General features: G+C 38.1%; 1 protein-coding gene across 2 annotated transcripts in view; it reads right to left on the reverse strand.

The window, feature by feature from the left end:
• The window catches only part of DDX10 (DEAD-box helicase 10), a 165,346-nt gene that overhangs the window by 55,706 nt on the left and 92,460 nt on the right, over positions 1–17,180 (reverse strand). For both annotated transcript variants that reach the window (XM_031606202.2, XM_090133885.1), the window contains exons 14-15: positions 15,447–15,560; positions 13,509–13,670 (exon numbers count right to left, since the gene is read on the reverse strand). In XM_031606202.2, coding sequence (XP_031462062.2) covers positions 13,509–13,670; positions 15,447–15,560 — 276 coding nt within the window. The remainder of the gene's footprint in view (positions 1–13,508; positions 13,671–15,446; positions 15,561–17,180) is intronic.

Below are 17,180 nucleotides of genomic sequence, written 5' to 3' on the forward strand. Positions count from 1 at the left end.
AGACCACTTAGTCCAAAATCAGCCCACCTCACCATGCTCTCTAACCACGTCCCTCAGTGCCACTTCCACATATTTCCTCAACACCTCCAGGGATGGTGACTCTACCACCTCCCTGGGCAGACTGTTCCAATACCTCACCACTCTTTCTGAGAAGAAATGTTTTCTTATATCCAACTTGAACCACCCTTGGCATAGCACGAGGCTATAAACTCTCATCTTAGCAACGTAAACAAAATTGGTTATTCAAAATTTTTTAGAGAAGCAAAAAAGGCTTATGTGATGCATCTCTCTGTTTCTTTGAGCAACATAAGCTGTTCCTAGCCCCAGCATGTAAGTCCACATAAAACTCCTTTAATATCAGCTTTGGGTCAACACGACGGGACAGAAAAGGCTGAAAACCATGTTATAGCATGAAATCACATTTCAGATCACTCTTGGGTATGATGAGAAAGCTCCAGCAGTTCTGGTGCTCTATCATCGCAATGAAAGAGCAGACACCATAAAATTAATGAGTAAGGTGATCTGGTCAGGAGCACAGATGCCACTGTCACTGCTAGCTGAGCACACCTGTACTGAAGCTACAACTGCCCACAGACCATGCACGGTAAAGGACAGTGATGCAGAGCACTCAGCTCTCTCTGGCCTGTGTTTCTTTTGGTCAGCGCTCATCCTCTTTTCCTGTGCTTTAATGCTGCACTATTAGTTCCCAAGAGACCTTCCCTTTGGTGCTCTTGAGGCTCTGGAGTATATTTCTGCTGCAGTCACTTCTGCTGAGGATGGACAAAGGCTTACTCTGCCATATAATACCAATGCCAAGTCAGTTTCAATTTTCCAACACTACCACTAGTTTTACCAAAGTATACAGGAAGGTCCTACCCAAAGCTGCTTGGGAAAGTAATATGGCTCACATGTAGTGCTGAGAAAGGCAGAACACTACTGCCAAGATTTTCAAAATTGGTGTCTGAATTCAATTCCTTTTGAGACATCTGTGTGGTATGTGCCATTTTCTGTTCTTCCAATTGCCCAAACTACTGAAGCACTCTCAAAGTCTGTGTAAATCAATCTCTCTTCTCTAAATCAAAACTGAACAGATCAAAAGTTCATTCCCAGAAGCAGGCAGAGAAAAAAACGAATGAGGTTTGTGTATCTCTGCCTTACACAGTTCTCCAGTGCTGTAGTTGATACCTTTGTACACCAAAACCTCAATCCATCCAAACCTACACGCCACTGCATTCAGCACATGGTATAAAACAACAAAAAAAAGACTTTACTGTAGTCAAACGTAACAGAGCTCTCATTGTTTCAGCTGTTTTAGAACATGAAAAAGCAGTCAATATTTTTATTTAAAGCCACAACAGCATCGCACGGGCCAAAAGAAGCCACTGGGACCAGATGCCATCTGCTCTGGACACAGTCTACTCAGCAAGAGACCAGACCTGAGCACTCCAAGCACAAGCCCACTGCATCCCTCAGCCCTCAGCTGCCAAAACAGATGAACCAAGCATTACAGACTTATGTTGAAAAAAGAATCTTGTTTGCCAAGGCCTCAAAATGGAGGTGCTGAGGACTGATTCACTTTGGTCTTACACATAGTTAATGTGCCAGAAAATCAGGCTTCGGATATATACTAAAAAACAGTATTTGGGGAACTGTTTCATCCAGGAGTTTGGTGCCAGTCACTAACTGCTTTGAAGTTTAGACTGCATGTTTGTAGAACAACGGGAAGCAACTGTTCAAGTCATCTTCCAGAAGTTATTTGGCATTTATCAAAAAATACAAATATGCAAGCTTGCTATCATTACACAACTGACTTACTGATGTATGTTTACCTGAGTCTGAAAGCACTGCAATGAGTAGAACCAAAATTAACAATTTTTGTAACAAAACAAAAAGTCAGTTATATCCAGATATTAATATAAGGATTTTTTACATACTCATATTTTCCAGGGACTATTACCACATTTACAAACTGATTCACCGTTTATTGGTCAATATGTATAAGTCATATTAAACTGATTCTAGATTTTAAGAACATCTTAAAAAGCCCAAACCTTTACCATTAAAACCCAGCAACTTTTACTACCAACTTACATTATACAAATTACACTCAATCACCCCTGCCAACCTAATTAAAACAAGAACAGGCAGCAGAATGAGACAGCACCCAGATTGATACATGGCCAAGGTTAAAAAAGAAAAGAGATTAAACGACTCCATTGGGATGAAAAAAGCTCTGTTTGAATATACAGAAGCACAGAAAATGAAGATCTGGTTCCTCCTGAATTCCCACAATATGAAAGACAGCAGTAAATGCTTTTCCTTTCAAATATGAGCTAGGTATCTTTATGAAAGAGAAAAGAAGGGGAAAAAGTTGGAAACATTCAGTGAACGTTTCTTCATAATGCAGACTTCAGCAGAGACAAAAGGGAATTAGACAGGATGTTACCATGATCCAGAGGGAGTTTATATGATTCCCTTCCAAGTCAAGTTTGTATTCATTTCTGACCATTTTTCCTTATACCTTTCTAATGATTTTACTGAGGTTTTGCACTTTCTCTCAATCCCTTTTTCCAAGTGCTTTAGTTGGGCATTCTTTGCTCACTCAGGTCACCATTATTCTCTTACTTTTCTGCTAAAACAGTGATCCTTTTCAAACTTTACTTTCAAAAAAGTGAAAGAGAATAGAGCTAGAAAATAACCTACCAGATATTACAAAGCAGGATAAAGCTGTTTTTAAATTGGATATAACAGAAAATTTTAGACAGTGTCTTAACTACAGCCATAGGCTTAAGCCAATACAGTTGAAATTCCTGCTCAAGGGATTTACAAAGAGCACTGCAAAGACAGCTATGAAAGCAGAAGATTGACATAATGCCACAGAAGAGAAATATGCCAGACAGCACAATATATGTATGTCTCTAAAGAACAGTAAAGACAAAAGGATCTTAAAGGTGCAGAGACTGGAATGAGAAGTACAAAAAAGAAAGCAGGAGGGAAGATGGGATCAATGCACCTGGCTACCACAACACAGGCTGTAAGACTGTATCACCTTTTCCTATCCTGGTTTACAAAGAACTCTAGATTTAAAAACATTTCAGTGAAGCTGCTGTTACCAAACTGAACTACTTATATTTGATTTTTAGCCCCTTCATCTCTTGACTGGTAGAAGGACCTCATGTTCAGGTCTCGATGTACACACATCCCAATCATGCCAACTCAGTTTTCTTTTCTAAGGTAAACAAAAGCAACTCCAGATGTCTCCCAGTATTTATGTCTATTTTCCCAAATATTTCATGAACAAGCATTTATATGAGATCTTACTATCCTTCCAACCATATTTCTCACTTCTGTTTGTACATTCAATGATCCCATCAGTCCTTTAGATCAGCAAAATCCCACTGCAATAGTTCACACTGACCTGGGCAACCAGAACATCACCCATATCTTTCTTTCTTAAGGCATCCATCTCTGAGGAAAGAGCTCACAGTCCTCACATTACATTCCAAAGTTCTTGTTCTTATTCACCCAAGGAGGCTGTGGATGCCCCATCCCTGGAGGCATTCAAGGCCAGGCTGGATGTGGCTCTGGGCAGCCTGGGCTGGTGGTTGGTGACCCCGCACATAGCAGGGGGGTTGGAACTCAATGATCACTGGGGTCCTTTTCAACCCAGGCCATTCTGTGATTCCTATAAACACATTCACAAACCGATTTTAAAACACACTTTTCTCTGCTTGAGCCCAACCTAGCAAGAAAGCCTTCCTCCACTTCACTTAAAAAAATTCTTGAAACAGTACATTGTGAATCAGAAGCCACAGGTTTGCGAAGTTCCAACTGCTGAAATTCTGGTCTATTTAATTTGTGCTGCATTAATTTCATTTTATTTAACTTATTAATCAAAATGCTCAAGTGAACAGCTTGTGGAACTGTCAATATATTCGATAGATTTATTTACCAAAACAAATTCTGTTCTGATAAAATCACATATAAACACACATTTCACTACACCTACTTTCCACAAAGCATCACTGGTTACTGGCACTCTTTTCATTTCACTCTTTAGTAAGGAGCCTTAAGCCAGTCGTTCTATTAGCCTGCTGTGGACTATTTGCAGGCTAAATTACTAATTTATTATCCTCAAAAGTATCTGCATGGTAGTTCTCCATATCTTCTAAAACTCTCCTGATGTTTCAAGATCCAATTGAAACCAACGTAAATAGTGTTACACAGCTCAGAGAGCTTCCTGATCAGCTTTTAGAATTTTCCTGCAAATGACCAGTTTTCCCCCCAGTTAAACATCTAGCTAATGAGGACAGTCAGTAATTTCAGTGATCACAAGAATGAAGAGCTTTAGTCATCATCACATAGTTTGACATCACCGTCTGGCTTTCAACTAAACAAGAAAGAGTTACCATTAGTGAACCCTTCCACCTGTTCTGCATTCAAAGGGGGCAAAGGAACCAGCTCTGTCCTAACAAGGAGGCAAAAGCACAGCTCACTTTGCTTCTAGTTCTAACATACAGAAAAGCCACATGCTGAACTCTGTCACTGACTTCACATTCCCGTTTCCTCTCCCACTGAATTTTAAAACAAACACTCATGCCCTTTTTACTTTTCCCTCAAGATACTAACAACACTTGCTAAAAGGAAAAACTCTCATGTTCCACGTTTTCAGGTTGAGGTGAAAAAATTAATGACTAATAGCAGCCCTCTCTGTTTGGTGAAGCTCGGAATAAGTGAAAGATTCACATAAACACAGCTTAGCAGCCAAGATACTTGATATATAAAGATATGATATATATGTATATTTGATAGATTTTTTTTTTAAATTCCTGCAATTCTGAAAGCTTACAGGTTTTTTTTCTACCCAGAGAGCCCCTTCTTCTTTGACCCTCTTCTTCCTACAGTTAATTGCGAGTTCATTTTGATTTGTCAAGGGGTCCGTCTGCAACATTTAATCTGTAGGGATTACTGTCATGTATAGAAAGAACTTCTGCAGTGTTCATACTCAGATTTACAAGAAACGAACTCCTGGTTTTGGTGGTGTACAGCAGTTTTACCAGCCCTACGGACCTTTTCTGCTTGCCTAGCTGCAGGCATGCAACAGTTTCACTCAAGACCATCAGCACACCCTGTTTCACACCACTGCGGTTTAAGCTGGCTGGCAGCTCAGCACTGCACAGCTGTTTGCTCACTGCCCTCTGCGAGTGGGAGAGACTATGGGAAAAAAATAGAAGTTGTGGGCTGAGATAAAAAACTATTCACTAAGGCAGAAAAGGAAGAAAAAAAAGAAAAGAATAGTAATTGTAATAATATAATGTATGTTTGTTCATCTTTAAAAAATATATATATTTAAATGCTCATCAACTGCAGGTTTTGATCAAAATTTTTAACACTGCACTTACAATAACTGGTCCTTTACCTACTGATGCTACACTTCAGAGCTACTGATCTATTAACTGTAACAGCTGAGGTCATGGTGTCCAGCACAACAGCTTCCAGAAGTGGCTGGGATTCAGAGCAACGTCACTCTGCAGACTAAAAAATTCTGGCTGCATTTGCTAATAAAGCTTTGCGGATGAATAGGAGTACCAGATTTCATTTTTTAGTATTTACTATCAGCTGTTACTTTAGTAGGAGTTATTTTAGAGACTCAGAGCCAAATGTGCTACAGAAAATGCACAAACAGCTGCTCAGAATTTCAGAGCATCTCTTACATACTGGCATCATCCTATCCAAAGCTGGTTTCTGCCCAGATTTTAAAGCACAGATGTGCTCTGAAATGCAACTTTGTATATCTCACTGCGGTATCCCACATTTGTTTCTCTCAGAAGAGTTCACACCAGCTCTGTGCTATTTACATGCAAAAGTTGTTTTTTGTTGTTTTTTTTTTTTAACTGCTCAGCTTGCAAGCAACTTGGGATCTGAAAATCCTGCTCTAATAAACACACCAGCAGCCCACACAGCAAGATTAATCTTCTATACACAATCAGCATGCACATGAGCCAACACAAACAAATCCTGTCCTCTTCCACAGCGGTTTTGCTCTGCACAGGTGGATAGAATAAAAACTAGAAATCAATGAGATCTATTTATTATTTTAATAAGTTAAAAATAAACAGAATGAGGGAGGGCAGAATACACACAGAATAAGAAAAATTTATTTCAGCAGTCAGTTTTTCGGCCATTGCTACATTTTATTTCTCTTTTTAACTGCGTATTTAAATGTGCTTTAATATTTGTTTAGTAATAGAGATTAGGAAATCATCTACGTGCAAACAGTGGCCCAAGCACCAAAACAGCACTCCCAGCTGAAAGATAAAACTGAACAGAACAGACGCTGAGCATTAATTTCAGCCAAGGATAAAAAAAAAAAATACTATGTTGAGTACAAAATTGGTCACTGCTGAATACATAAATTTAAATATCTTCAGGGAACAGAGGAAAAGCTTTTTTATGCCTTTGGTGATTGATTTGATCTGTTTACATTTGGGTTTAGATATCTATTAAATAATCTCTTTAAACAACAAACAACATAAAGATAGCAATGTAAAAACCTCATCTGTATAACTGATGCTTATTTATTAGGCAGGGAAAATGAAACACACAAGTATAGAATGAACTGTTTAAGATGGCATAGGAAAAGTGTGAAAGCGTGGCAACAAAAGCAGGTGAAAGACAGCATCATGGCAACCTTAAACATTAAGCAAGCAGTGGAGAAGGACTTTGAGGTAAATGCAGAATGCATCCTCATTTAAAAGAAAGAAAACTAACTGGCAGAAATTGACCCTTAAAGGGCACTGTTAGAACAAAACCAATACAGGACACTGGTTGAAAGAAACAAAAATGATTCCATTCTCATCTAACATCTGAGCAAACCAAACATGTTTTCAGGACAGACATTTTTTTAACAAGATGTTAAGTACTTCCAATAGGCCATCTGGTTTGAACATACATACCCTTAACCAATGTATACAAATACATACATACAGATTGCTTCTAACAAATAGGTTTCCAAAGAGAAAGAGATATTAAATTCAGCTAATTAATAAACAGAGGCAGTACAGTAAGATTCCTTGTTTGTGCAAATTGCAGTCCGAGTCAGACTCTGAACAAACACAAATGAAGCCAGTTGAAGCCTCACTTTCTCCTCCACACTGCAGGTGCCCATTCTAGCTCTCCCTCCTGTGAGTGGCACTGACACCTCATCAGGGCGTACACAAGCCTCTTACTCTATTATTTCAGTTCCTGCTTTGTCACATCAGAGAGATGAGGCCAGAAACTCTGATTTTGCAGGAAAATTAGTAAAAATCATAGGGTACTTCAGTTTTAAGTGCAGCCCATCCAGTTTTCAAATTGAAAAGAAAAAAAAAAAAAGGAAAACACAAGCAATGAGCACAGTGAGACCAAACAGATTCCGGTGCTCAGACTTGCCAAGGATGCTTGTCAGTCCACCAAGCAGCACCCAGCCTCCTTATCTTAACAGCTCTGCACCCAGGATGGAACAGCAGCAGTGCCAGCATCAACAGCAATGGAAGTCCTCAGACAGGCTTTCTAACAAAGTAATCCTCTCCTGATTCATTTCTACACATCTCTCCATCTCTAATGCTGCTCTTTGAGCTCCTCACAGCTGCTGCCCTCCTTCCTCTATATTCTGCACTACACCAGCATGCTCCTTACACCAAACCAACCACACAACCACGCCATGACCTGACACACTGCTGCTCACCAGGAAGGACCATCCCAGTGCTTTACCCAACGGGGAGCTTACCAACATTACTTCCTTTGAAATACAATGCACTCACCCTTCAGAACTAACATCGTGACTGGATTTCCCACTCCAAAAATTATTTTTCATGGGTTCTTTTATGTTCCAACATAATGAGTGGTGCATGTTGCCTAACATCTGTATTTCCCTTTACTAGGTTGGATGGGGCCCTGAGCAGCCTCAGATGGTGGGTGGCTGCCCTGCCCATGTCAGGGGGTTGGAACTGGGTGGGCTTTAAGGTCCCTTCCAGCCTAAGTCATTACATGATACCATTACAATACCAAACACATCCAAATCATAAACTTCCTGCCATGAGCAGAAGTCATTTGCAAAAGCAAATCACAAGGAGAGAAGGTCCGGTAGGGGGCTGCAAAAGGTCAGCCAGGAAAGGGTACAAGGAATTATCCTGAGATCCTGGGAAATGTACAGCCAGCACACAGGGCTGGGGCTGGAGGTAGAGCCAATGGCTGCAGCATTAGCCAGCAGGTAAGCCCAACGGAGTGCAGCAAGGCATGGGACACACAGTGTAGGGATAACCACTGCACACACCTGTTGACATCCCACTGATTGATGCAATCATTCTCCTGCTAGTTAAAAAACCACCAGCATTACTGCTTTTAAAAATAAATACACAGTTTAATCCTAACATTTGGCTAATCCCATGATAAAAACAATTCTTTCTCCATAACTAAACTTATATCTCATTTTCAATTTTAAAAAATTCTAGGCAACATTATCATACATGAGATCAGAATTTCCTTACCAGTCCACAGTACTTCAAAAATGAGTTTCAACAGAAAGTTATTCATTACATTCACTGGGGAAGTACGCTCCTGAAACCACAAGTTTCTACCCTATCAAAACCTTTCCCTAAGTTACACTCAGTTCCTGCAGTATCAGGTCCCTGAGGATGACTGCAGCTTGCTTGCAGTACCACTCAGCTCAGGGAAATGATGCCTTTTAGCCATCTTCTAGTGTTGATCATCCCAAGCTCATAGCATATTGTACTTGCTGGAAAGGGAGGAAAAAAATGAGGCTTCTATTCATTTTTCCTTCAGCACCCAGTTGAAAGGAAGAGAGGTTATTAAAAAGCAAGACTAATCCCCCTCTGCCAGTGTTTTCATCCTAACAACAGCGCTTTCTCAGTTGAAAACTTGAAAAATGGAGTGCAAAAACATCTTCTGAATACTTTATTCGCTTCTCCTTTTATTGTTGTTGATAACATTTTACACATTTTAAAAAGGAGCTCAAATTCATACCTCTCTCTGTGCTGTCATTAGATTTCCCTTAATGCAGAATTCTTTCCACATCATCTCCATTGGTGCTACTGCCCTTTCCCTTGTGGTCAACTGCTAAAATTCACTCTGCTTCCAAAATTTCAACAAGAATTAATTACGTTACAATTATACCTCAGGTTTTTATTTATTTTTACCCATGACATTTTCAATTTTCCCCCATTTGCAAAGGAAACAGAGGATAACAGAATATGAATCCCTTGAAGGAAACCTAATTATAGTGTAGATGCTTTGCAAGTTTGCACGCGCCTTAAGGCACTGCAACACACATCTCATCTAATCCAAGAATCTCATGAATGCACCAAAACGTATTTCTGATCATACTGAAAACTGTGCTCATTTAAATGACACTTGCAAATGGATTTAAAAGCAATGGCCTGTGGATCCTTTCTGAGTAGGTCTGCTATTCATCAGAAAGGATTTTGCGAGGAAAGTTCATATTAAGCTGACAGGCCGTATTCACCTCAAAAGTTAATAAAAGAAGTTATTTCATGAAAGTTTTGATTTTAAGAAGTTCCATTTTTTTCCTCAAGACCTTTCATCATCAAGATTATTCAAAAGAAACACAAAAAGAGGGATTTTCAATGGAAGAAGGCCTATAAAATGACAGGTTTTTTTAAGTTAAAAAGCAATATTTTCATAAGTCCACCCACAATCTAAATCAAAACACGAATCCAAACGCGGGACATAAAAAATCTGTTGAAACCAAGCAATATTAGTACAGCCCTCCACAAGCTGTGCTGATACTCTCAGCCATCCTTTCAAGGCCGAGGCAGACATTCCACTTCAGAGGCCCTTTGATGACCAGATCACTGAGGTACCCAGTCAGGGTAAGGACTGCTGCTCTTCCTTTATACAAAACCAAAATGCATTTGCGCTCTAGCGCTTTTCCCACCCACCTAAATAATACTTTTAATAGATGCAACATGTTTCAAAAAATGATTTACAGGATGGAATGGAAACTGCCAAATACACGGAACAGAAAATTACAGCAATCCCCAGGTGCAGCAGGGAGTAAGGAATGAAGAGAAGGAAATGTGAACCAACACACACATCCCTGAGGTGCTGCAGGCCAGGCTGGATGGGCGTGGGGCAGCTCAGCTGGTGGATGGCTGCCCTGCCCACAGCACAGCATTGGGACTGGGTGGGCTTGAAGGTCCCCTCCAACTATTCTATGGCTCTTTGATCTCGATTTGTCATTTTTGACATTTTGACATATGCCATTTATTTTTTACTGGATTAGCATGAACAAGATAAAGTTTTCAGACTGCATTTAGTAGGTTAGGTATAATGAAATCAAACCTACAGCTCATAAAAAAAATACTAAAGAATTAATTTTTTGGCAGCAATATTCATACATGTACGTAGGTATGCTAAATCTTCAGGTTTCATAAATAAAACCTATAGAAACAAGTTATTATTCTATCAAGGTACTGTCTCACACAATGTTATACCCAAAATGGGGACTCAGGTGGACACAAGTTTTCTGCACATAACAAACATTTAAAGGTCAGTACACAGCATACAGAAACTGATCTTTATGGTCCAGATTCTTATATTAAGAATATACTATTTTTAAAAAGCAAACTTTTTTTTTCTCTTATCAATCGATTAACAGATGTGTTAATATATACAAAATAGCAGCAAATTTTAACAGCATCTTCATTCAGGTAATTGTATATAAAAATGCAGATAGTAGCTTCAGTAAGAAGAAATTCAAACAAATCCAAATTTGAGTGCTAATGGCATGCTTCCTAACAAACATGCTCACCACCATGTCTGAGACCAAAGATATTCATACAATGGAACTTCCAATAGGAAATTCAGAGAATGACCTGGCATCTGATCAGGCTTGTCCAGCAAAGCCATGATGCAGTTCTGCTTCCTTAGGGTCACCGAAATTGTCATCAAAGATCCAGACTCAGCAAAGTGTCTGCTGTTAACTGACGTTAACTTTTAGGGAGGGAAATTTTATGAGCCAGGTGAACTTTCTAGACGCTACTGGGCAGGCAATGTGACAGTGGCCATGTCATTCCTTTTTATTGTCAGGCAGCTTGAATTTCAAATAATGAGATTTTCCTTAATCCAGCCTTAAACATCCTTCAAAAACCCTGCCTGTTCCCTAGCACTCTTTACATAATCCAGGGCTGACAACTTGCCCCACTGATAGTGCAGTAAGTTCCAAAAAGTACCAGTGACAAACCAATGGCTGAAAGCAGATACACTACAATACTCATTTAGCTACAGTCTCTAAATTATACCATGGAACTTCTCCATACAGTGTCAGTTTAACCAATTATACACTTTCTATGCAGAAAAATTTGAATAATATCTGCCCCATACAACAACAATGTAGCCCCTTGATGGCACACGAGAAGAGTGGCTCTTCTGATCCCCTGACTAGCTTAATATGACCCAAGAGAAGGGAGACTGAGACTGTATGCCTCTGCTTACATCAGACACACCAACAGGATTTGACATATTTTCCCAACTATTACAACTATTTCTAAACAGCAACAGCTTGCAGTCAGGAAATGCTGACATAAAGCATATCTTTGTAAAAGGTACAGCAACAAAAATACATTCCATCTGTGCCACTTTACCTTAAAGAACCTCTATTATTTTTGTCTAAAATTATTTGGCATCTCAAACTTGAATGCTTTCTGAAGTGAGGGTGGAAGATCATCTTCAACCACAAGAGTGGTGAGATAGCAGGGAAGCAACTGAGTCTAACAAAGGGAATTCTGAACTCCATCTATCAGCTTTCCAGGCCCTTTCAATTTCATCTTTTTTAAATATGGGAAACCAAAAACTGAGGATATCAAACATTTTGTAAGATCACTTCAAAAATTAAATGACAATCAGGAAACTGAATGCTATGTCACGTACAAAGGGTTTACCATAAGGAGCATTTTTTACTTCTCACTGCTAAGCCACAAATAAAAACTCTGAATGTGCAAGCAATGCTTGAATGCAGTTCTTAAAACTGAAGACACATTTCACAATCCCTCTATCAGAAGATTTCTTTAAAAAACATTTTTCTTTCTGTCATAACACCTTTTTTCCTTTTTTTTTTTTTCCTTTTTATTTCTTTTCCTAAAGAATAATACCTAAGTGAAAAACTTTTATGTAGTAAGGCATGTTGGAGAAACTTGTCACTTTCTCTAATTACAAAAAAAAAAGCCCACCACTCTACATTTATGGCGCAGCATATTCTGTTCATTTCATTTGTCTGGCTTTCAAAAGGAGGCATTCTCTCTCTCCATCGTATCTACACAGGTGAAATATTGCTTTTCTAAATGCAAGTGAATATCTGATCAATGTTGTTTGTTCTCCTTGGCGCTATGGAGACGAAGATGCGCTAACAGACCAGTTGATGAAGCATTTAATCATTAGAGTCTAGCACCAAACACAAAACAGCATCACTCAAAGTATATGAATTCGACAGAAAACGGCAGATTGACTGTGAAGTCATATATCAGTCTCTCCTTGTTTTTCAAGCTGCATCTGTGAATTCTAATTCCTTTAAAATTCACTATAATTTTATCTCTTCTGTAGAGAATAGATGATTTCTTTGCAGCTATTCTTAGATGTAATGCTGCACTAATGAAAAACGAGATGAGATTTTTCTAGATCTCATGATTTCAACAGGACTACAGTGGCAGATTTTCAAGTATGCTTTGACTTCAGCTGATATACTTCAGTGCCCAAATGTAACTTCAAGGTTCTGTAAATGCTCTCTGAACAGTTTTGTTCAAATGTAAGCCTTAACTGAGGCCAGAACATCCACCATCAATCACTAGCAATTAGTGGATAAAGGCAAACTGGATCGGCATTTGCAAAGCAGGGAAATAAAACAACAACTTCCAATGCTTTGGAAATTAGAAGCTTTGAGTATAAATTAAGCCAATAATAAAATACAGTCCCACAATCTCGCATTTACCCATAATAATGACAAAAAAACAACCAAACCAACCAAACAACAGTTTAAATAACAGTGATACAAAAAGCCAGCACTTACACCTATCTGAAATGCATTACTGAATGTTGAGTCAGGGTAGTCTAGAAACACTGCAGTTTTTTTTTCCAATTCCCCATCCTCCTGTACACTTGTATCAGGAAAAAAACCAACCAAACTTCTCCATCCCTCCAAACAAACCCCTTCAAACCATAAAATAACACTTCCACTAAACTCTTGCCAGATTTTAAAGCTGTAATCAAAGATGCATTGTTATAAACAACTGTTGTATAAGGCTTTGAGGCTTTTAATTAGCTATTCACAATGTCAGAACAGTCCTTCTGTGTCCTATGTAACACTGAAAATAGCAATGCATTTACATAAACCTGTGCTGCACCTATTTCATAATATATTTAAGTATTCTCACTGAGTAATCTGTATCAAAGTATCTACTTTTGCACTTCAGTAAGCGAAGAAGAAATTAACTTACCCTGTGTTTTTCCTTAATTTTCTTCCTGTATTCTTCTTTGTCAAATTTGTCTTCTTCCCGCAGTATCTCTCTCACTTTATCTAAGTTGATACCACTAGCATCATCTTCTTCATCTGCTTTTGCCAAACTGGATTTTTGCACAGGTGGCCATTGCTGCACTAACTGAATTATACACGACAAGAAAAACAATAGTTAGGAATGTTTCTTAACAATAAAGATCTTATGTCCTAAGTAGTCCAATACATTATTTTCTGGACTAAACAAAGATTATCATAGAATCGTTAAGGTTAGAAAAGATCTCTAAGATTATCTATCTATCTATCTATCTATCTATCTATCTATCTATCTGAAGCCAGTGCTTCATCACTCTTCCTGAGAAGGAACTGTTCCTAATATCCAATCTGAAATCCAATCATTTGCAAAGAAAAAAACCCCAAAACTTTGTGCAATATAAACTCAGATAGCTTACTCAAAATCACATTCAGTCAAAAATAAGTATTTGGAAATGAAAATCCTCATTACATCGTTACTGTTCAATAGATTCACTTGAACATTTTCCTGTTTTTCAAAAATGTGTAGAAAAAAACACATTACTTGTGTCTAATGGCACATTTTGGGAGAAAATTTATATTTGCTTTCAAAAAACAACTTTCCAAAATACATGCAGCAGAACAGAACAGCAGTCAATTTAAATAGTATGTTTTCAAGTAAACAGTTAACATTCCAACATATTGATGGAGAGAAGAATGAGAAAAGACTACATCACAGAGTACATGAGAAATCATAATTGTAGTTCTGTATTTTTAGGGAATGAAGGAGAATAGATGTGGAGGTTTATACTGGTTGTTATATGAAAACTTGATTGGAAATCTTTTAAGATTCAAGTTTCACTTGTGGATGACGTGACAAAACTCAACATCATTTGAATCTGAAACTCTAAACAAAAACTACACATACATCAAAAAACACCCCCACCTATGACATATGAGCATATACCTTATGGTAGGTGAAGACATCTTTGCAAGAAAAATATGGGAATGTATGACTTCTAGTCAGTGGAGTAATTTCTAAAACCTTTTAAATTGTGACTAATGCCATTATTTATATGGATATAAAATTATTTCATTTGATCACAAAAACAAATGAAATACTTGAAATTGATCTACAGTTAAAAATAATTAAAAAAAAAAAACACTACATTTTTCTCAGTGTTGGAAATGGAAAAACAATGTACATATTTAAAGCTGTAAAACAAAATGTTAGAAAAGTTTATGGAGCATGAAGACTTCCTTGTGAGGTTATCACCACAGTGAAACCCAACAGTGACCAGCCAACCACAATCACTCCTTTCTGCACCAAATCAATACATTTTTCAATTGGCTATCAAAAGATCCAATTATATCACTGGCAAATTTTGATACAATTTTACATCTGCACCAGTAGGTGGAAATTTGGTACTCCCTTAGGTTTTCAAACAATATTTTCAATCTAGAAATGGTGAATGCTGGAAAGAATATCATAGACTCCAAAGGTTTGTACACTAACTCAAGACTTATGGAAGCTTTGGCAATTACCTATAAGAAAACAGCATTAGATTTCTATAAGGAAAAGGTCAGTTCTGTATCCCGTCTAACCTTGAAGATAATACGCAGAAACAAAGTACAGACAGGTACATGTAGTAACTGTTCCTTTCCAAATACCTTAACATATATAACTGTGAAACAACATTACTATACAACAACACCTCTCTGTTCCTCAGAGGAAGTGAATATAAATGGAAGCTGAACAGTTTTGCAAAACTTAAACCAATAATGAAAATGACACACTTCTGAAAATAATTTTTTATATACATACATACATAGACTATGAGCATTTCTGTCTTTATAGGAACTACAAATTCAGTTCCCACCAACATGAAGTTATTCTGAATTATCTTACCTCTCCATCTTCAGTAAAAACTATTCTTGTGTTCACTTTAAATTTCTTCTTCAATATCTTTTTGGCTTCTTGGGTTTTAGTTGTTTTTTTCTTCGTCTTTGAGTTTGATGCATTCTGTATAGAAGAATAAACATGTTTTCATAGGGGTTTTCTTTCAATGGGTGGGAGGGTATCACAAAATATATGTTTTGAACTTATCTTAAGAGCAGTTAGACATATTAACATGTAATTGCTAAAAGGCACAAACGCAAGAATGATGCCTAGTGAACAGCAGCTAACAGCCCCTTTCAGCATCTTCCTTTTCCATGAATGTGTTGTTTCATGAGGAACTCATTTACTCTGTCAAACTGAAACTTAGCAAGCTTTAAATCCTACTCACAGCAGGACACCAGACGCATTCAAACCTCATGAACCTTTCTGGGACAATGACACACAGTTCACCAGCTTATGTTGTCAGTGTGCAAGCCACATCACAGCAGAAGTGCTGTAAAACTGACTGAAGCTGTTAGTCACAACTGATCAGATCACTTTCATCTCACCTGTCACTAAGTGATCAAAGCAACACAGCAACTTGAGTAACTTCTGCATCAATGAAAGGCAGAAGAGGTCATGCAGAAACCTTCCTATTTTGTAACTCCTGGTCTGCAATGCGGTGGGATTGGAAGGTATAAAAATGCTGAAGTTTTGGAAGTAGTTTGCAACTGTCGGAGGACTATTTTAATTAACTTATTTTTCAATGCATTTTACAAAAGTAATGTCAGGTCCCCAGATGGCTCGTGAGAGTTTCCAACATCCATCTCTGTGATGGTAGCAGCAGAACACCACAGAAACAACGAACACAGAGATTCCTGGTCTACGACTCTTTTGCCAAGAAGTAAAAAAGCCATACCTATTCAGGCACCTAAAGGGATGCAACACACACAACACACAGAAGACATTTGAAACAGCTGCTATTGCAGCAAGTATTTTATATTTCCATTGGAATACGTGCAGAATGCTTAGGGGAAGACACACAACGCATCTTCATTCTACAAAGACTTTCCTGCATAGTGGAGCACTGCAAAGTGACTTCCTGAAACCCAGCCTAAATTTCTGATAAGAAATAGAAAGTAGCTAAAGCACCAGAGCAAAAACAAAACCTCTTTTTTTTTTTTTTATTTATTTTATTCAGTTTTCTATTCTACATCAAAAGAAGCAAAAAAATTAACTCAAAGTCACAGTCATTAGTGTCAGTCCACTAATACACTGAAGTATGAGCTACAGAAGAGAAGAATCAGAGTCTTCTTAACAGGAAAAACAGCTTGTGACACCTACTTAGCTATGCTATAGGTAGTGATCATATCCATTATAGAAAACTGTAACTACAGCAAGACCTGCAAACTCAGTACTTGACAGGACTTTTGTTGCTTTGTGCAGGCACTACTAATGAACGACACACACCTTGAACAGCTCACAAAGCCACGCTATTCCTTCACTCCTGTTGCTTATCCTATAAACACAAACTGTCTGAGAGTGTGCAAAAGCATAAAACCCTTATCTCTAATGAGCACATCAGCTCGTTAGTAAAACAACAGGAACTGTCCAGGGCAAGAACTTAGAGGGATTACTGATACAGTAACACTTCTTACTACCAAAACATTTTTTTTCAACATTGTTTTTGCTTCTGTTTCAGTTTTTTAATCTTACTGCATTGCCAGTATGATTGGTACCAACATAGTATGTCGATGAAAAAAG

Source organism: Phasianus colchicus, chromosome 1 (assembly GCF_987193195.1).
Source record: "Phasianus colchicus chromosome 1, bPhaCol1.hap1.1, whole genome shotgun sequence".
In the NCBI taxonomy this organism is placed as follows: domain Eukaryota; kingdom Metazoa; phylum Chordata; class Aves; order Galliformes; family Phasianidae; genus Phasianus; species Phasianus colchicus.